Source organism: Manis pentadactyla, chromosome 11 (genome assembly GCF_030020395.1).
Source record: "Manis pentadactyla isolate mManPen7 chromosome 11, mManPen7.hap1, whole genome shotgun sequence".
NCBI lineage: Eukaryota > Metazoa > Chordata > Mammalia > Pholidota > Manidae > Manis > Manis pentadactyla.
In genome coordinates, this window is record NC_080029.1 from 93,108,844 (window position 1) to 93,130,867 (window position 22,024).

Consider the following 22,024-nt stretch of genomic DNA (forward strand, 5'->3'; position numbering starts at 1 on the left):
GTCCAGTTTTGCCAGCACCATCTGTTGAAGAGACTGTCATTTCCCCATTGCATGTCCATGGCTCCTTTATCGTATATTAATTGACCATATATGTTTGGGTTAATGTCTGGAGTCTCTATTCTGTTCCACTGGTCTGTGGGTCTGTTCTTGTGCCAGTACCAAACTGTCTTGATTACTGTGGCTCTGTAGTAGAGCTTGAAGTTGGAGAGAGAGATCCCCCCCACTTTATTCTTCTTTGTCAGGATTGCTTTGGCGCTTCGGGGTCTTTGATGGTTCCATATGAATTTTTGAACTATTTGTTCCAGTTCATTGAAGAATGTTGCTGGTAGTTTCATAGGGATTGCATCAAATCTGTATATTGCTTTGGGCAGGATGGCCATTTTGATGATATTAATTCTTCCTAGCCACGAGCATGGGATGAGTTTCCATCTGTTAGTGTCCCCTTTAATTTCTCTTAAGAGTGACTTGTAGTTTTCAGAGTATAAGTCTTTCACTTCTTTGGTTAGGTTTATTCCTAGGTATTTTATTTTTTTTTGATGCAATTGTGACTGGAGTTGTTTTCCTGATTTCTCTTTCTGTTGGTTCATTGTTAGTGTATAGGAAAGTCACAGATTTCTGTGTGTTGATTTTGTATCCTGCAACTTTGCTGTATTCCGATATCAGTTCTAGTAGTTTTGGGGTGGAGTCTTTAGGGTTTTTTATGTACAGTATCATGTCTTCTGCAAATAGTGACAGCTTAACTCCTTCTTTACCAATCTGGATTCGTTGTATTTTTTTGTTTTGTCTGTTTACCATGGGTAGGACCTCTAGTACTAAGTTAAATAACAGTGAGGAGAGTGGGCATCGCTGTCTAATTCCCGATCTCAGAGGAAATGCTTTCAGCTTCTCTCTGTTCAATATAATGTTGGCTGTGGGTTTATCGTAGATGGCCTTTATTATGTTGAGGTACTTGCCCTCTATTCCCATTTTGCTGAGAGTTTTTATCATGAATGGATGTTGAACTTTGTCCAATGCTTTTTCAGCATCTATGGAGATGATCATGTGGTTTTTGTCTTTCTTTTTGTTAATGTGGTGGATGATGTTGATGGACTTTCGAATGTTGTACCATCCTTGTATCCCTGGGATGAATCCCACTTGGTCATGGTGTATGATCCTTTTGATGTATTTTTGAATTCGGTTTGCTAATATTTTGTTGAGTATTTTTGCATCTACGTTCATCAGGGATATTGATCTGTAGTTTTCTTTTTTGGTGGGGTCTTTGCCTCGTTTTGGTATTAAGGTGATGTTAGATTCATAGAATGAGTTTGGGAGTATCCCCTCCTCCTCTATTTTTTGGAAAACTTTAAGGAGAATGGGTATTATGTCTTCCCTGTGTGTCTGATAAAATTCCGAGGTAAATCCATCTGACCCGGGGGTTTTGTTCTTGGGTAGTTTTTTGATTACCGCTTCAATTTCGTTGCTGGTAATTGGTCTGTTTAGATTTTATGTTTCTTTCTATGTCAGTCTTGGAAGGTTGTATTTTTCTAGGAAGTTGTCCATTTCTCCTAGGTTTCCCAGCTTGTTAGCATATAGGTTTTCATAGTATTCTCTAAGAATTCTTTGTATTTCTTTGGGGTCCATCGTGATTTTTCCTTTCTCGTTTCTGATACTGTTGATTTGTGTTGACTCTCTTTTCCTCTTAATAAGTCTGGCTAGAGGCTTATCTATTTTGTTTATTTTATCGAAGAACCAGCTCTTGGTTTCATTGATTTTTGCTATTGTTTTATTCTTCTCAATTTTATTTATTTCTTCTGTGATCTTTATTATGTCCCTCCTTCTGCTGACCTTAGCCCTCATTTGTTCTTCTTTTTCCAATTTCGATAATTGTGACATTAGACCATTCATTTGGGATTGTTCTTCCTTTTTAAAATATGCTTGGATTGCTATATATTTTCCTCTTAAGACTGCTTTTGCTGTGTCCCACAGAAGTTCGGGCTTAGTGTTGTTGTTATTTGTTTCCATATATTGCTGGATCTCCATTTTGATTTGGTCATTGATCCATTGATTATTTAGGAGCGTGTTGTTAAGCCTCCATGTGTTTGTGAGCCTTTTTGCTTTCTTTGTACAGTTTATTTCTAGTTTTATGCCTTTGTGGTCTGAAAAGTTGGTTCATAGGATTTCAATCTTTTGGAATTTACTGAGGCTCTTTTTGTGGCCTAGTATGTGGTCTATTCTGGAGAATGTTCCATGTGCACTTGAGAAGAATGTATATCCCGCTGCTTTTGGATGTAGAGTTCTATAGATGTCTATTAGGTCCATCTGCTCTACTGTGTTGTTCAGTGCTTCCGTGTCCTTACTTATTTTCTGCCCTGTGGATCTATCCTTTGGGGTGAGTGGTGTGTTGAAGTCTCCTAGAATGAATGCATTGCAGTCTATTTCCCCCTTTAGTTCTGTTAGTATTAGTTCTGTTTCACATATGCTGGTGCTCCTGTGTTGGGTGCATATATATTTAGAATGGTTATATCCTCTTGTTTGACTGAGCCCTTTATCATTATGTAGTGTCCTTCTTTATCTCTTGTTACTTTCTTTGTTTTGAAGTCTATTTTGTCTGATATTAGTACTGCAACCGCTGCTTTCTTCTCGCTGTTGTTTGCCTGAAATATGTTTTTCCATCCCTTGACTTTTAGTCTGTACATGTCTTTGGGTTTGAGGTGAGTTTCTTGTAAGTAGCATATAGATGGGTCTTGCTTTTTTTGTCCATTGTATTACTCTGTGTCTTTTGATTGGTGCATTCAGTCCATTAACATTTAGGGTGACTATTGAAAGATATGTACTTATTGCCATTGCAGGCTTTAAATTCTTGGTTACCAAAGGTTCAAGGTTAGCCTCTTTATTATCTTACTGCCTAACTTAGCTCGCTTATTGAGCTGTTATATACACTGTCTGTAGATTGTTTTCTTCTCTCCCTTCTTATTCCTCCTCCTCCATTCTTCCTATGTTTGGTGTTTTGTTCTGTGCTCTTTCTAGGAGTGCTCCCGTCTAGTGCAGTCCCTGTAAGATGTCCTGTAGAGGTGGTTTGTGGGAAGCATTTTCCCTCAGGTTTTGTTTTTCTGGGAATTGTTTAATCCCACCATTTTATTTAAATGATAGTCATACTGGATACAGTATCGTTGGTTCAAGGCCCTTCTGTTTCATTGCATTAAATATATCATGCCATTCTCTTCTGGCCTGTAGGGTTTCTGTCGAGAAGTCTGACGTTAGCCTGATGGGTTTTCCTTTATAGGTGACCTTTTTCTCTCTACCTGCCTTTAAAACTCTTTCCTTGTCCTTGATCTTAGCCATTTTAATTGTTATGTGTCTTGGTGTTGTCCTCCTTGGATCCTTTCTGTTGGGGGTTCTGTGTGTTTCCGTGGTCTGTTCGATTATTTACTCCCCCTGTTTGGGGAAATTTTCAGCAATTATTTTTTCCAAGATACTTTCCATCCCTTTTCCTCTCTCTTCTTCTTCTGGTACCCGTATAACATGGATATTGTTCCTTTTGGATTGGTCACACAGTTCTCCTAATATTGTTTCATTCCTGTAGATCCTTTTATCCCTCTCAATGTCAGCTTCTATGCGTTCCTGTTCTCTGGTTTCAATTCCATGAATGGCCTCTTGCATCCTATCCATTCTGCTTGTAAACCCTTCCAGAGTGTGTTTCATTTCTGTAATCTCCTTTGTGGCATCTGTGATCTGCCTCCGGACTTCATCCCATATGTGTTGAGTATTTCTCTGCATCTCCGTCAGCATGTTTATGATTTTTATTTTGAATTCTTTATCAGGAAGACTGGTTAGGTCTGTCTCCTCTGGTATTGTCTCTGTGATCTTTGTCTGCCTGTAGTTTTGCCTTTTCATGGTGATAGGAATAGTTTCCAGAGCTGGGACGAGTGACGGTTGGAAGAACTTCCCTTGTTGTTGGTTTGTGGCCCTCCTCTCCTGGGAGTACAGCGACCTCTAGTGGCTTGTGCTGGGCAGCTGCGTGCAGACAGGGCTTCTGCTTCCTGCCTGGCTGCTATGGAGTTTATCTCCGCTGTTGCTGTGGGCGTGGCCTGGCTCGGGCTGCTGCTCCAAATTGGTGGAGTTGCGTTGGATGAGGAGCGGCCGGGAGAGTATTTATCTCCGTAAGGGTCGTCCGTGCTCCCTGCAGCCCAGGGGATTAGGGTGCCCAGAGATCCCCGGGTTCCCTACCTCTGGATTAAGTGTCCCGCCCTGCCCCTTTAAGACTTCCAGAAAGCACCTGCCAAAACAAAACAACGACCACCAAAAAAAAAAAAAAATTTTTTTTTAAATAAAAAATAAAAATAAAAAAATGGCCGCTTGTTTTCTTTATTCTCCAGCGCCAGCCTCAGGCATCTGGTCACCGCTCTTGTTGCCCTGTTTCCCTAGTATTGGGTTCCGTATCCCTTTAAGAATTCCAAAAAGCACTCGCCAAAACAAAACAGCAAAAAAAAAAAAAATATTGGCCGCTCACTTTTCTTTTGTTCTCCGGCGCCAGCCTCCAATACCCGCTCCCCCGTCTTGCTGCCCTGTGTCCCTAGTATTGGGTTCCCTGTCCCTTTAAGACTTCCAAAAAGCGCTCGCCATAACAAAACAGCTAAAAAAAAAAAAATGGCCGCTCGCTTTTCTTATGTCCTCTGGCGCCAGGCCTCTTGAACCTGCTCACCGTTCTTGCCTCCCTGTTTCCCTAGTATCCAGGGCCCCGCGCATGCACTGTGTCTGCGCCCTGGCCCGGATGACGGGGGCTGGGTGTTCAGCAGTCCTGGGCTCCGTCTCCCTCCCGCTCTGCCTACTCTTCTCCCGCCGGGAGCTGGGGGGAGGGGCGCTCGGGTCCTGTCGAGCTGGGGCTTGTATCTTACCCCCTTTATGAGGCACTGGGTTCTCTCAGGTGCGGATGTGGTCTGGATGTTGTCCTGTGTCCTCTGGTCTTTATTCTAGGAAGAGTTGTCTTTGTTTTATTTTCATAGACATATGTGGTTTTGGGAGGAGATTTCCGCTGCTTTACTCACGCTGCCATCTTACCTAGTGTCTCCATATGAATTTTTGAACTATTTGTTCCAGTTCGTTGAAGAATGTTGCTGGTAATTTGATAGGGATTGCATCAAATCTGTATATTGCTTTAGGCAGGATGGCCATTTTGACTATATTAATTCTTCCTAGCCAAGAACATGGGTTGAGTTTCTATTTGTTAGTGTCCTCTTTAATTTCTCTTAAGAGTGTCTTACAGTTTTCAGGGTATAGGTCTTTCACTTCCTTGGTAAGGTTTATTCCTAAGTATTTTATTCTTTTTGATGCAATTGTAAATGAATTGTTTTCCTGATTTCTCTTTCTATTGGTTCATTGTTAGTGTATAGGAAAGCTACAGATCTCTGTGTGTTAATTTTGTATCCTGCAACTTTCCTGTATTCTGATATCAGTTCTAGTAGTTTTGGAGTGGAATCTTTAGGGTTTTTTATGTACAATATCATGTCATCTGCAAATAGCGACAGTTTAACTTCTTTACCGGTCTGGATTCCTTGTATTTCTTTGTTTTGTCTAATTGTCGTGGCTAGGAGCTCCAGTACTATGTTGAGTAACAGTGGGGAGAGTGGGCATCCCTGTCGTGTTCCCTATCTTAGAGGAAAAGCTTTGAGCTTCTCGCTGTTCAATATGATGTTGGCTGTGGGTTTATCATGTATGGCCTTTATTATGTTGAGGTACTTGCCCTCTGTACCCATTTTGTTGAGAGTTTTTATCATGAATGGATGTTGAGTTTTGTCAAATGCTTTTTCAGCATCTATGGAGATGATCATGTGGTTTTTGTCCTTCTTTTTGTTTATGTGGTGGATGATGTTGATGGATTTTCGAATGTTGTACCATCCTTGCATCCCTGGGATGAATCCCACTTGGTCATGGTGTATGATCCTTTTGATGTATTTTTGAATTTGGTTTGCTAATATTTTGTTGAGTATTTTTGCATCTGTGTTCATCAGGGATATTGGTCTGTAATTTTCTTTTTTGGTGGGGTCTTTGCCTGTTTTTGTTATTAGGGTGATGTTGGCTTCATAGAATGAGTTTGGGAGTATTCCCTCCTCTTCTATTTTTTGGAAAACTTTAAGGCGAATTGGTATTATGTCTTCTCTGTATGTCTGATAAAATTCCGAGGTAAATCCATCTGACCCGGGGGTTTTGTTCTTGGGTAGTTTTTTTTATTACTGCTTAAATTTCTTTGCTGATGATTGGTTTGTTTAGATTTTGTGTTTCTTCCTGGGTCAGTCTTGGAAGGTAGTATTTTTCTAGGAAGTTGTCCATTTCTTCTAGGTTTTCCAACTTGTTAGCATATAGGTTTTCATAGTAGTCTTTAATAATTCTTTGTATTTCTGTGGGGCCCGTCATTAAGTTTCCTTTCTTGCTTCTGATTCTGTTGATGTGTGTTGATTCTCCTTTTCTCTTAATAAGTCTGGCTAGAGGGTTATCCATTTTGTTTATTTTCTCAAAGAACCAGCTCTAGGTTTCATTGATATTTTCTATTATTTTATTCTTCTCAATTTTATTTATTTCTTCTCTGATTTTTATTATGTCTCTCCTTCTGTTGACTTTAGGCCTCATTTGTTCTTCTTTTTCCAATTTCAATAATTGTGACGTTAGACTGTTCATTTGGGTTTGTTCTTCCTTCTTTGTATATGCCTGGATTGCTATATACTTTCCTCTTAAGACTGCTTTTGCTGCGTCCCACAGAAGTTGGGGCTTTGTGTTGTTGTTGTCATTTGTTTCCATATATTGCTTGATCTCTTTTAATTTGGACATTTATCCATTGATTATTTAGGAGCATGTTGTTAAGCCTCCATGTGTTTGTGGGCATTTTTGCTTTCTTTGTACAATTTATTTCTAGTTTTATACCTTTGTGGTCTGAAAAGTTGGTTGGTAGAATTTCAATCTTTTTGAATTTACTGAGGCTCTTTTTGTGGCCTAGTTTGTGGTCTATTCTGGAGAATGTTCCATGTGCACTTGAGAAGAATGTGTATCCTGTTGCTTTTGGATATAGAGCTCTATAGATGTCTGTTTGGTCCATCTGTTCTAGGGTGCTGTTCAGTGCCTCTGTATCCTTACTTGTTTTCTGTTTGGTTTATCTGTCCTTTGGAGTGAATGGTGTGTTGAAGTCTCCTAAAATGAATGCATTGCACTCTGTTTCCTCCTTTAGTTCTGTTAGTATTTGTTTCACATATGCTGGTGCTCCTGTGTTGAGTGCATAGATATTTATAATGGTTATATTCTCTTGTTGGACTGACCCCTTTATCATTATGTAATGTCCTTCTTTATCTCTTGTTACTTTCTTTGTTTTGAAGTCTATTTTGTTTGATACTAGTACTGCAACACCTTCTTTTTTTCCCTGTTGTTTGCATGAAATATGTTTTTCCATCCCTTGACTTTTAGTCTGTGCATGTCTTTGGGTTTGAGGTGAGTCTCTTGTAAGCTTCATATAGAAGGGTCTTGTTTTTTTATCCATTCAATGACTCTATCTATATCTTTTGATTGGTGCATTCAGTGCATTTACATTTAGGGTGATTATCAATAGGTATGTACTTTTTGCCATTTCAGGCTTTAGATTCATGGTTACCAAAGGTTCCAGGTTTCTTTCCTTACTACCTAAGAGTCTAACTTAACTCACTTAGTGTGCCGTTACAAACACAGTCTAAAGTTTCTTTTCTGTTTCTCCTCCTTTTTCTTCCTCCTCCATTCTTCATATATTAGGTATCATATTCTCTACTTTTTGTCTATCCTTTGATTGACTTTGGGGATAGTCAATTTAATTTTGCATTTGCTGAGTGATTAGCTGTTCTAGTTTATTTACTGTATATTTATTACCTCTGTTGACAGCTGTTCAACCTTAGGGACACTTTCAGCTATAGCAGTCCCTCCAAAATAGACTGTAGAGTTGGTTGTGAGAAGTAAATTCTCTCAGCTTTTGATTATCTGGAAATTGTTTAGTCCCTCCTTCAAATTTAAATGATAATCTTGCCAGATAAAGTAATCTTGGTTCAGGGTCCTTCTGCTTCATTGCATTAAATATATCATGCCACTCTCTTCTGGCTTGTAACGTTTCTGCTGTGAAGTCTGATGATAGCCTGATGGGCTTTCCTTTGTATGTGATCTTATTTCTGTCTCTGGCTGCTTTTAGCAGTCTGTCCTTATCGTTGATCTTTTCCATTTTAATTACTATGTGTCTTGGTGTTGTCTTCCTTGGGTCTCTTGTGTTGGGAGATCTGTGCATCTCTATGCCTAAGAGACTATCTCCTTCCCCAGATTAGGGAAGTTTTCAGCAGTTACCCCCTCAAGGACACTTTCTATCCCTTTCTCTCTCTCTCTTCTCCTGGTATCCCTATAATGCAAATATTGTTCCATTTGAATTGGTTACAGAGTTCTCTCAATATTCTTTCATTCTTAGAGATCTTTTTTCTCTCTGTACCTCAGCTTCTTTGTATTCCTCTTCTTTAGTTTCTATTTCATTTATTGTCTCCTCCACCATATCCAACCTGCTTTTAATACCCTCCATCATGCTCTTCAACGATTGGATCTCTGACCTGAATTCATTCCTGAGTTCTTGGATGTCTTTCCGTACCTCCATTAGCATGTTGATGATTTTTATTTTGAACTCCCTTTCAGGAAGAGTCACGAGGTCCAGATATCATTTAAATCTTTCTCCGCAGTTGTATTAATAATTTTACTCTGGACCACGTTTCTTTGGCATTTCATATTTGTATATGGTGCCCTTTTGTGTCCAGAAGCTCTATTCTGTAGCTGCTTAGCCCCTGAAGCAATGCCGGGGTCGCAGGGGAGCGGTGTTGGTGCCTGTGGGTAGGATAGAGCTGTTCTCTGCCTCCCGGCTCCTGTGCCTGTCTCCACTGCCTGAACCAGTGGGCCAAGCACACAGGTATAAGCTTTTGTCCCAGTGAAGCCAGATATGGATCCCTGCTTTCCACAAGTGGCCGGAATCCCTGTCTCCCCAGGAACTCTGCCTGTCCCAGCTTTCCAACCCTGTAATCAGAGAAGTATTATGAAAGCACCATGAAATGTAGGTTTGTGCTCCCAGCGCAGATCTCCGGAGCTTGGTACTCAGCAGTCCCAAGCCTTCCATTCCCTCCCTGTTCCATTTTTCTTCCTCCCTCCAATGAGCTGGGGTGGGGGAAGGACTTGGGTCCCGCTAGGCCACGGCTCTGGTACGTTACCCCGTTCGGTGAGGTCTGCTGATTTCTCCAGGTGTGTGCCATCTGACACCATCCTCTTTCCTGTTGCTGTCTGAGGATTAGTTGTGCCAACTATATTTTCTAATTGTTTCCAGTTTTAGGAGGAACCTCTGTCTCTCCTCTCATGCCACAATCTTTAATCCTTCTTCCAGATCATTTGTTTTTTAATTGGGAAACCATACACATATCTTGTGATTATCCCAAATTCGAACTCTCTCAACTCAATATCCAAGGCAGGATAGATTATGTGCTGTTGGGTAAGATAGCATGAAATAAGTAGAGCAGGTACAATCTGAAGACAAGTATACATGCAGAGAATAAAACACCTAATTTTGTGAGGTGCTTTTACTATGGATTGTGTAAAGTAACAGAATCTTCTTGGTGTAATTTTATAGGATGATTTTTCAGGATTGTCACCATATGAAAGGAAAAGACTGAAGAACATATCAGAAAATGCAGAGTTTTTTGCTTCTCTTCAGTTGTCTGAGGTTTGTATAGAGTTTCTAATTAAAACCAAAATGCCTTTCCTCTTGCTAGTAGGTCAATAAGATACTCATAGAATCAGGTTTCATAGTGTCAAATGAGAGAGAGTGAAATTAGGAGCAAGTTTTATACTTACTAGAAAGAGGTTACCATATTTTATTTATTTCAGGACATTTTTTTTCATTGTAATATTTTTAAAGTTAACATCTTGAAACTATAACTCTTCCTTTTCGTAATACATAAAATAATGGTATTTTTGGAATGGTTGTCTTGGTTTCAGAGGAACAGGCATGTTCCAAGTGGTTGCTTTAAGTAAAGGATAAAGGAGAAGTGGAAGGGATGGGTTGAGAGATGTGTTGTAGAGTAGTGAGAGGACAGATATTTTCTTTTCTTTTTTTTTAAATCTTAAACTTTAAGAGTAGATAGGAATATATTTTGTATAAGGAGCTTTAAGGCTAAATGGCCCAGATGTATGCTGTTTTGTAATCATTATGACTAAAGGTATAATTTACATTGGTGTCTTCACATAGGGGAAAGACAATTATGATTTGATTTGTAACTTGTAACTTTTCTGGAAAATATAAAAGTAGGATTGCCTCTAGTAGAAGTTAAACCTTTTAATTTGTAGTAGTGTATTTGATTGAATGTTTAATGTTTAAGCATGTAAACTCATAGCAGCTTGGTCCAACATATCAGAATGTCAGTACTTTAGACAGTTTTATGTAGTTGCCAATATTATTGATATTATGTATTATCTCATGTCTACTACTAAGAGCAGGTGTATCTTAAGGATCTTTATTTCCTGTACAGATCTATGGTTAGCATGGATAAAGTATCAGATACTTAATATTTTAAAAGGTAAGCTGTTTAATTAAAAGATAGTATTTTTATATGTATACATTTTATGTATTTTGTAGTCAGCTGCAAGGCTCCGTGAAATGATAAAGAAGACACATCCTCCTGAATCCAAAAGGTAAAAGCTTTGGTTTACAATGTCTGTACCATGATACATTGCTGAGTTGTTTTATAATTTGGAAAAATGGTTCAGCATAGTAAAATAACTAACAGAATAGAAACCCTGTAATTTAATCTTAATCCTTATAGGGTCTCTGAGAGAATGCTACCTTTCAGTAACTCTAAAATTCTCATCTTTATCAAAGGAATATGGAGGAAATAGAATCTTGAGAGCTGAATTTTTAAAATATTTGTTGTTGCTGCAAATGGTGATCTTTATTTCCACTAAATTATTCTTATTTTTGCCTAGAAAACTGTTATACTTAAAGGGTCTCTACTTTTTAAAAGTTTTTCTGGCCATCTTTTTGCTTGTCAATTTGTTTATTCTTTCCCATGCCTAGAATAAAGGAAGGAAATAGTGAACATCTATGAAATACAGTGCAGTGACCTATAAATTTTATCCTGTATTATCTCATTTAATTCTGACAGTAACTAGATGTGGGCTATAATATATCCATTTTTTTGAGATAGAAAACAACCTCAAAGAGGTAAAGTAATTTACACAAGGTCAAAATAGCTCCTAAGTGGAACCTTCAGGATTTAAAAGCCAGGATTTTTTTAGTTTATGTTCTCTCTGCAATTTAGCAGTGTTTGTGTATACATGAAGAAACTAAAATCTTGAAATCATTGGATCATTTGTTTAGTGCTAGATTGCTAATGAAAAATAGCATCATTTAATTGGCTTGATTCCAGTATAGGTCAATAAGCTTGAGAAGAGCTAAACCTTTATCTTGACCACATATTTGTGAGTATGGAAAGTTATTAGGGGGATATCATTAATCTTGGAAAACAGTAGCACTGATTTTCTTCCAGTTGATCAGTAGCTTTACATTTTCTTATTTTTTTGATGTCTGATATTATTTATTTGTTACTCAAAAAAATCTCACTTTTGACTGGATTCAGACTTAGACATAGAAGCTCTCAGAGAGGACAGCTTCTGTCTCTTGGCAGTCTGTTTCCGGTATTTTTCTTGGCCAAAAGTTTAGCATATTCTGCAGCCTCTTCCTTGTTTTTCTTAGTCTGCTGTTTCATCAGAGCAATACGCTGATGTTTGTGTTGCAGGACACGTAGAGTAACAAGATGCTGAATCTTAGTTGCTTTGATCCTAGGTTTGTTACCTTCTTGTTTAGGGGTTTCTCACAACATACTGGTGTACAACTTCTTTACAACGATAGAGAAGTTTGCAGATTCTGCTAACTCTTTTGGGTCCCAGGCAACAAGGCACAGAAGTGTCAGTGAGCCCAGAAATAGCCTTCTCCCCTTTTTTTACTTTGACAACACTCAAAGGAGCATCCACAGTGCAACGCCTGAACAGATTTACACTTGCTTTCTCCAGTCCTTCTTGGTCTGTAGCAGGCATGTCCCTCACTTAGTAGGCAGACATGGTCATGGGTCAAGATGCCCTGCTTCATGGGTAAACCTTGTTTGTCATTCCCACTACTGTTTGGTTTGTTTAACTTTTGTGTTTCTTCCTTGGTCAGTCTTGGAAGGTTGTATTTTTCTAGGAAGTTGTCCATTTCTTCTAGGTTTTCCAGCTTGTTAGCATATAGGTTTTCATAGTAGTCTTTAATAATTCTTTGTATTTCTGTGGAGTCTGTCGTGATTTTTCCATGCCCCACTACTGCTTTGGACCACATAACCCTTCTAGTCTTTACCCGGAGCATCAGCAGCAACTTCTGTGGCCATTGGCCATATGCTTCTTGTAAAAGGTACAAAGTTTGCGTTCATTGTCCATTTCAATGAGTTTTTGGCAGCCAGTGGCTGGAAGAGATGTTCAGCTTCATCTTCAAGCAGCTGATCACCTCTGAGGTGCCATGAAAAAGAGCTACCTTTGCATATTTCTTATTAGCAAAACTGATGGTTTCCTAAATCACTTGTCTCAAAGTTTCAACTGTTAGTAGTTGTATATATAATAGTGTCAAGTTGGTAGAGTAGAAGTTACATAGAGGAAAGAGCATGGCTTTTGAAATTTGACAAACTCGATTTTAGGTTTCAGTTCAGCAACTTACAACTGTGGTATTATCTTTGGACAATTTACATGATTTTTCTTTCCACATTTCTGAAGTTGGCATTATGCCAATCCAGAGTTTAAAAATTTTAAATTATTAAATGTACATACAAAAGAAGCACATATAAAATATTTGTATAGGTAAAAAGTAATAGTAATACGTCCATGCAAGTACCTGCTATCCAGGCTAATAGAAATTATAATACCGTTGAAGGCCCATATATATATATATACCTTGTCTCTATACACAATCACTATGCTGAATTTTGTGATGATTGCTCCTTGGATTTATTTATTGTTTTACCATCTATGAATGTATTCTTAAATAATATGTTGTTTAGTTTTATCTGTTTTGATATTCACATACAATGTTATGCCATTTTTATATTCTTATGGGATTTTCTCATTTGCTCCTTTATATCTTTGTTTTAAAATTCACTCATATTGATGTGTACAGCTTAATTTCATTCATTTTTTTCTGCTGTGAATGTGCTATGATTTATTCTACTGTCAATGGACAGTTGTCTCCAGATTTTCATTTTTATGAAGAATGAAGCTCTGAACATTTTTGGGTCTCTTGGTGCTTATGTATGAAATTTCATTAAAGTAGGATTCTCTAGGAGGAGTATGTGAGAACTCAGATTATTTCATATGCTGAGGCTTTTTTTGAAGATTAAATGAGGTATTGAATGCTTAGTACAGTTTCTACAACATAATACCCTGTGAATAAATAATGGTTTCTACTAATTCTTCTAACCTAGTATGGACTGTATTTTGAGATTTTTGCATATGAATTTTTGCAGGTAATGTCAGAGGCCTCTCTTTCCCCAGCATTTAAAAATGAACTCCTTTTTTTAAAAAAATCTTTTATTAAGGTATTATTAATATACACTCTTATGAAGGTTTCACATGAAAAAACAATGTGATTACTACATTTACCCATATTATCAAGTTCCCACCCATACCCCAATTCAGTCACTGTCCATCAGTGCAGCAAGATGCCACAGATGCACTGTGTGCCTTCTCTGTGTTACACTGTTCTCCCCGTGATCCCCCACACCATGCATACTAAACATAATACCATTCAATCCCCTTCTCCCTCCGTCCCCACCTGCCCTTCCAGACCCCTCCCCTTTGGTAACCACTACTTCCTTCTTGGAGTCTCTGAGTCTGCTGGTATTTTGTTCCTTCAATTTTGCTTCGTTGGTATACTCCACAGATGAGGGAAATCATTTGGCACTTGTCTTTCTCCACGTGGCTTATTTCACTGAGCATAATGTCCTCAAGCTCCATCCATGTTGTTGCAAATGGTAGGATTTGTTCTTCCTTATGGCTGAATAGTATTCCATTGTGTATATGTACCACATCTTTTTTATCCATTCATCTACTGATGAACATTAGGTTGCTTCCGTATCCAAAAAGTGCTGTGATAAACATAGGGGTGCACATGTCTTTTTGAATTTCAGAACTTGTAATCTTTGGGTAAATTCCAAGGAGTGGGATTCCCGGTTCAAATGGTATTTCTATTTTTAGTTTTTTGAGGAACCTCCATATTGCTTTCTGTAATGGTTGAACTAGTTTACATTCCCACCAGCAGTGTAGGAGGGTTCCTCTTTCTCCGCATCCTCTCCAGCATTTGTTGTTCTTAGTCTTTTTTATGCTGGCCATCCTTACTTGTGCAAAGTGATATCTCATTGTGGTTTTAATTTGTATTTCCCTGATGATTAGTGATGTGGAGCATCTTTTCATGTGTCTGTTGGCCATCTAAATTTTTTCTTTGGAGAACTGTCTCTTCATACACTTTGCCCATTTGATAATCAGGTTATTTGCTTTTTGGGTGTTGAAGCATATAAGTTCTTTATATATTTTGGATGTTAACCCATTGTCGGATATGTCATTTACAAATATATTCTCCCAAACCATAGGATACCTTTTTGTTCTGTAGATAGTGTCCTTTGCTGTACAGAAACTTTTTAGTTTGATGTAGTCCCATGAGTTCATTTATTGTTTATTTAGGATCATGTTGTGAAGCCTCCATGTGTTCATGGGATTTTTCATTTTCTTTGTGTAATTTATTTCTAGTTTCATACCTTTGTGGTCTGAAAAACAGGTTGGTACAATTTCAATCTTTTTGAATTTACTGAGGCTCTTTTTGTGGCCTAGTATACGATCTATTCTTGAAAATGTTCCATGTGCACTTGAGAAGAATGTGTATTCTGCTGCTTTTGGGTGTAGAGTTCTGTAGACGTCTGTTAGGTCCATCTGTTCTAATGTGTTGTTTAGTGCCTCTGTGTCCTTACTTATTTCTGTCTGGTTGATCTATCCTTCAGAGTGAGTGGAGTGTTGAAGTCTCCTAGAATGAATACATTGCATTCTATTTCCCCTTTTAATTCAGTTAGTATTTGTTTCACATATGTAGGTTTTCCTGTGTTGGGTGCATAGATATTTATAATGGTTATATCTTCTTGTTGGATTGACCCCTTTATCATTATCTAATGTTCTTCTTTGTCTCTTGTGACTTTCTTTGTTTTGAAGTCTATTTTGTGTGACAGAAATACTGCAACTCCTGCTTTTTTCTCTCTATTAGTTGCATGAAATATCTTTTTCCATCCCTTCACTTTTAGTCTGTGTATGTCTTTGGGAACATTTTCAAGAATAGATCATATACTAGGCCACAGGAGTCTCTTGTATGCCGCATATAGATGGGTCTTGTTTTTTTATCCATTCAGTGACTCTATATCTTTTGATTGGTGCATTCAGTCCATTTACATTTAGGGTGATTATCGATAGGTATGTACTTATTGCCATTGCAGGCTTTAGATTTGTGGTTACCAAAGGTTCATGGTTAACTTCCTTACTATCTAAGAGTGTAACTTAACTCACTTAATATGCTATTACAAACACAATCTAAAGGTTCTTTTCTTTTTCTTCTCCTTTTTCTTCCTCCTCCATTCTTTATTAGGTATTATATTCTGTACTCTTTGTCTATCCCTTGATTGACTTTGGGGATTGTTAATTTAATTTTGCATTTGCTTAGTAATTAGCTGTTCTACTTTCTTTACTGTGGTTTTATTACCTCTGGTGATAGCTATTAAACCTTAGGAACACTTCCATCTATAGCAGTCCCTCCAAAATACACTGTAGAGATGGTTTGTGGGAAGTAAATTCTCTCAACTTTTGTTTATCTGGAAATTGTTTAATCCCTCCTTCAAATTTAAATGATAATCTTGCCAGATAAAGTAATCTTGGTTCAAGGTCCTTCTGCTTCATTGCATTAAATATATCATGCCACTCTCTTCTGGCCTGTAAGGTTTCTGCTGAAAAGTCTGATGATAGCCTGATGGGCTTTCCTTTGTATGTGATCTTATTTCTGTCTCTGGCTGCTTTTAGCAGTCTGTCCTTATCCTTGATCTTTGCCATTTTAATTACTATATGTCTTGATGTTGTCTTCCTTGGGTCCCTTGTGTTGGGAGATCTGTAGATCTCCATGGCCTGAGAGACTATCTCCTTCCCCAGATTGGGTAAGTTTTCAGCAGTTACCTCCTAAAAGACACTTTGTATCCCTTTTTCTCTCTCTTCTTCTTGTACCCCTATAATATGAATATTGTTCCATTTGAATTGGTCACACAGTTCTCTCAATATTCTTTCATTCTTAGAGATCCTTTTTTCTCTCTGTGCCCCAGCTTCTTTGTATTCCTCTTGTCTAGTTTCTATTTCATTTATTGTCTCCTCCACCGTATCTAATCTGCTTTTAATACCCTCCGTTGTGCCCTTCAATGATTGGATCTCTGACCAGAATTCATTCCTGAGTTCTTGAATATCTTTCCATACCTCCATGAGCATGTTCATGATTTTTATTTTGAACTCCCTTTCAGGAAGATTCATGAGGTCCATGTTGTCTTTCTCAGGAGTTACATTAATTTTACTCGGAACCAGGTTCCTTTGGTGTTTCATATTTGTATATGGCACCCTCCAGTGTCCAGAAGCTCTACTCTCTGGAGCTGCTCAGCCCCTGAAGCAGTGTTAGGGGTCGCAGGGGAGTGGTATTGGTGCCTTGGGGGAGGAAAGAGCTGTTTCCTGCTTCCCGGCTGCTATGCCTGTCTCGACTGCCTGAACCAGTGGGCTGAAGCACACACTTATAAGCCTCTATGCTTTGCGTTTGTCATTGCTGTGGACCGACCTTCCCTCTGGCTGGCCTAATGCCAGGGTAGGGTTTGCCGAGCCAGGTGGGGCTGGCCAGGAGAAAGGTGCAGTAGTCCTTTCTACACAGTCCTTGGAGCTGTGTAGACAGCCAGGGAGCTGGAGTATCTTAAAATCGTGAAAGCTCCCAACTTGCTGGGCAGAGTGCACCCAGTCAATTTTGTCTACCTGTCCTTTCTCCTGAGCAGTAAGCTCTGTGCAATCCTTGCCCCTTTAGTAGCCCTCTTGCTAAGGGCTTCCTTGTTAGGAAGTCTCTCAGACTGGCCGCCTTTCTTTTGTCCCAGAGCAGCCGGAGATGGATCTCTGCTTTCCACAAGCAGCTGGGATCTCAGTCTCTCCAGGATTTCTGCCTGTCTTATCCCCTAATCACGAGCGTATCATGAAAAGCACCATGAAATGTAGGTTTGTTGCTCCCAGAGCAGATCTCTGGACTTAGGTATTCATCAGTCCCAGGCCTCCACTCCCTCCCCACTCTGTTTCTCTTCCTCCTGTCAGTGAGCTGGGGTGGGGAAAGTGCTTGGGTCCTGCCGGGCCACAGCTTTGGTATATTACCCTGTTCCATGAGGTCTGCTCTTTTCTCCAGGTGTATGCAGTCTGGTACAGCCCTCTTTCCTGTTGCTCTTTCAGGATTAGTTGTATTAATTATATTTTCATATTATATGCGGTTTTAGGAGGAAGCCTCTTTCTGACCTTTCACGCCGCCATCTTAGGACTCCTTTGAGTTAATTTTTTTAGAGCAGTTAGGTTCACAGCAAAATTGAAAGGAAGGTACAGAGATTTCCCATATATTCCCTACTCCTACACATGCATATCCTCCCCTATTGTGAACGTCACTCACCAGAATGGTACATTTTTTACCATGGATGAACCTACATTGACACGTCATAATCACCCAGGCACCATAGTTTACCTTGGTGTTCACTTTTGGTGGTGGTGTTGTACTGTGTATGCTTTTGTACAAACGTATATATAACAAGATGTATCCATCATTATGGTATTATACACAGTATTTTCACTGCCGTGGAAAAATCCTCTGTGCTCTTTTCATCCAACCTCTAGCAACCACTATCTTTTCACTCCTTCCAAAGTTTTCCCTTTCCCAGAATGTCATATAGTTAGAATCATACAGTGTGTAGTCTTTTCATATTGGCTTCCTTCACTTAATAATATGCATTTAAGTTTCTTCCATGTTTTTTCATGGAAGATCATTTCTTTTTAGCATAGAGTAATATTCCACCATTTGGAATTACCTCAGTTTAATTATCCACTTACCTACTTAAGGACATCTTGGTTGCTTCCAAGTTTTGGCATTTATGAACAAACCTGCTCTAAACATCTGAGTGCAGGTTTTGTGTGGACATAAATTTTCAATACCAAGAAGTATGATTGCTGGATTATATGGTAAGAATATGCTTAGTTTGTTTAAACCACCAAACTGTCTTCCAAAGTGTATGTCCCATTTTGTATTCACACCAGCAGTGAATGATGGCTCCTGTTGCTCCATATTCTCACCAGCATTTGGTGGTGTCAGAGCTCTGGATTTTGGCCATTTTAATAGATGTATAATAGTACCTCACTGTTGTAATTTGCATTTCTCCAATGATATATGAGTGGAACATCTTTTCATATGCTTATTTGCCATCTGTATATCTTATTTGGTTAGGTGTTTGTTAAGGTCTTTGGTCCATTTTTTAATCAAGTTTTTTGTTTTTTTGTTGAATTTTAAGAGTTCTTTGTATATTTTGGGTAATAGCCCTTTATCAGATATGTTTTTTGCAAATATTTTCTCCCAGTTTGTGGCTTGTCTTTTCACTCTCTTGATAATGTCTGTTACAGAGCAGAATATTTTAATTTTAATGAGGTTCAGCTTATCAATGTTTTTCTTTCATGGATCATGTCTTTGGTGTTACATCTAAAAAGCTGTCATACCCAAGGTCACCTAGGTTTTCTTCTATTATCTTCTAGGAGTTTAATTGTTTTGTATTTACATTTAGGTCTGTGACCCATTTTGAGTTAATTTTATGAAAGATGTAAGGTCTCTGTCTAGATACGTTTTTTTTTGCATGTGGATGTCCTGTTCCAGCACTATTTGTTGGAAAAGACTATCTTTGCTCCATTGTCTTGCCTTTGCTCCTTTGTCAAAGATAGGTGACTATTTATGTGGGTTTCTTTTTGGGCTCTCTAGTCTGTTCCATTGGTTGAGTGCCTATTCTTTCATCAGTACCACATTGTCTTGATAATTATAGCTTTGAAGTAAATCTTGACATTGGGTAGTCATTCCTCCAACTTTTTCTCCTTCAGTATATTGTGTTAGCAATTTTGTGTCTTTTGTTACTCAGTATAAATGGTAAAATCAGTTTGTCAGTGTCCCCAAAATTACTTCCTGGGATTTTGATTTTATAGATCTAGTTGGGAAAAGCTGACATCTTGACAATATTGAGTCTTACTGTCTGTGAACATGGAATATCTCTCCATCTGTTTAGTTCTTTGATTATATTCATCAGAGTTTTTTAGTTTTTCTCATATAGATCTTATAAATATTTTGTTAGATTTATACCTAAGTATTTCATTGTTTTTGGATGCTAATGTAAATGGTACTGTATTTTTAATTTCAAATTCCACTTGTTTATGGTCGGTATGTAGGAAAGCAATTTACTTTTGTATGTTAACCTTATGTCTTGTATCCTTGCTGCAATTGATTCTTAGATCCAGGAGTTTTTTTGTCCATTCTTCAGAATTTTGTCCATAGGGTATCATGTCATCTGTGAACAAATAACAGTTTTATTTCTTCCTTCCCAGTCTGTATACTGTTTCTTTTCTTGTCTTATTGCTTTAGCTAGAACTTGCAGTATGGTGTTGAAAAGGAGTGATGAGAGGTGACATCCTTGCCTTTGTACCTGATCTTAGTGGAAAAGCTTGGCATTTCTCACCATTAAGTATTATATTAGCTATAGGATTTTTATAGATATTCTTTATCAAGTTGTGGAAGTTCCCTTCTCTTCCTAGTTTATTGAGTGCTTTTATCATGAATGGGTTTTGGTTTTGGTTTCTCTTCATTTGTTGATATGATCATGTGATTTTTCTTTAGCTTGTTGATATGATGGATTAGATTAATTGACTTCTGAGTATTTAATTAATCTTGCATACTTGGGATACATCCCACTTGGTTGTGGTGTATAATACTTCTATATACATTGTTAGATTCAGTTTACTAATACTATGTTGAGGGTTTTTACATCTATTCTCAAGGTCTGTGGTTTTCTATTTTGTAATGTTTTTGTCTAGTTTTGGTATTACGGTAATGCTGGCTTCATAGGATGAGTTAGGTAGGATATTCCCCCTACTTCTATCCTCTGAAAGAGATTGTGGAGAGTTGGTATAATTTCTTCCTTGAATGTTAGGTAGAATTCACCAGTGTGCACATACCAGCCTTGTGCTCTCTGTTTTGGAGGTTATTAATAATAAATTCAACTTTAATAGATATAGGCCTATTCAGATTGTCTGTTTCTTGTGTGAGTTTTGGCAAATTGTCTTTCAAGGAATTGTCCATTTCATCTAGGTTATCAAATATGTGGGCATGGAGCTCTTCATATTATTCCTTTATTATCTTTCTGTAGTGAGTCCCTTCTTCTGTTTCTGATATTAGTAATTTGTGTCCTCACTCTTTTTTTCTTAGCCTGGGTAGAGACTTATTGATTTTATTGACTTTTCAAAGAACCAGCTGTTGGTTTTATTGATTTTTCTCTGCTGATTTCCTATTTTCAGTTTCATTCATCTGTTCTAATTTTTATTATTTCCCTTTTTCTGCTTACTTTGGATCAATAGGCTTTTCTTTTTCTAGTTTCTTAAGGTGGAAACTTAGATGACTGATTTTAGACTTCTTTCCTAATATGTGTATTCAGTGTTATAGATTTTCCTCTGAGCACTGTTTTCCCTGCATCCCACAGATTTTGATAAGTTGTGTTTTCATTTTTTTTTTAGTTAAAAATATGTTTTGTGTTCTTCTTTGTCCCACGTGTTATTTAGAAGTGTGTTGTTTAATCTCCTCGTATTTTGGTGGTTCCTAGTTATCTTTCTGTTACTGATTTCTAGTTTAATTCAGTTATGATCTAAGAGCAGACATTGTATGATTTCTGTTCTTTTAGATTCACTAAGGTGTGGTTAATGGTCCAGAATGTGATCTGCCTTAGTGAATGTTCCATGTGAGCTTGAGAAGAATGTGTGTTCTGCTGTTTTGGGATGAAGTAGTCTATATTTATATCCAGTTGCTGGATGGTATTGTTGAGTTCAACTATGTTCTTACTGATTTTCTACCTGCTCGATCTCCCCATTTCTGATGTGGGAGTGTTGAAGTCTCCTAACTAAGATAGTTATCTATTTCTCCTTGAAGTTCTAATAGCTTTTCCTCACATATTTTGTCAGTCTATTGTGAGGTGCATACTTGTTAAGGATTGTTATGTCATCTTGGAGAATTTACCCCTCTGTCGTTATGTAATGCTCTTCTTTATCTCTGATAACTTTGTTTTGAAGTCTACTCTGAAATTAACATAACTACTCCTGCTTTTTTTGATATGTGTTAGAATGGTGTATTCCTCTCCATTCACTTACTTTTAATCTAACTCACATACACTTTTAATCTAAATGTATCTTTATTTTTAAAATGGATTTCTTGTAGACAACATATATTTGGGTGTTTTTTTTTTTTTTTTTTTTTTAAATAGAAAAATGTTTATGTATTGAAAAACAAACAAAATACCATAATATCATAGTTAAATAGCGAGAAAACAAAATGAGAAGAAATGGAAGACATGATGAAGAGTTAATTTTGCAATATTCTAAAAATGCTTAATATGAGTAATCAATAAAAGTGAGATAGAAACTGCTAGAGGAGTGTACAAAGACAAAAACTTCTTCACAAAAGGGGAAAAATCAAATATATATTTCCTTAGTGTTCAAAGTATTGATAAATATATACTTTACTAGTATTTAAAGAATCCATACTACATACTTTGTAAATATTCTATAAAACTCCTGTACAATCAGAAAATAGAAAGGATTTTATTGTCAATAAGCCAATGAA

At 37.7% G+C, this 22,024-nt stretch overlaps 1 protein-coding gene and 1 pseudogene across 2 annotated transcripts in view; one reads left to right on the forward strand and one right to left on the reverse strand.

The window, feature by feature from the left end:
- The window catches only part of WDR76 (WD repeat domain 76), a 103,722-nt gene that overhangs the window by 30,821 nt on the left and 50,877 nt on the right, over positions 1 to 22,024 (forward strand). For both annotated transcript variants that reach the window (XM_057488768.1, XM_057488767.1), the window contains exons 3-4: positions 9,635 to 9,727; positions 10,640 to 10,695. In XM_057488768.1, the coding sequence (XP_057344751.1) occupies positions 9,635 to 9,727; positions 10,640 to 10,695 (149 nt within the window). The remainder of the gene's footprint in view (positions 1 to 9,634; positions 9,728 to 10,639; positions 10,696 to 22,024) is intronic.
- Positions 10,771 to 12,520, reverse strand: LOC118922513 (40S ribosomal protein S6-like; annotated as a pseudogene).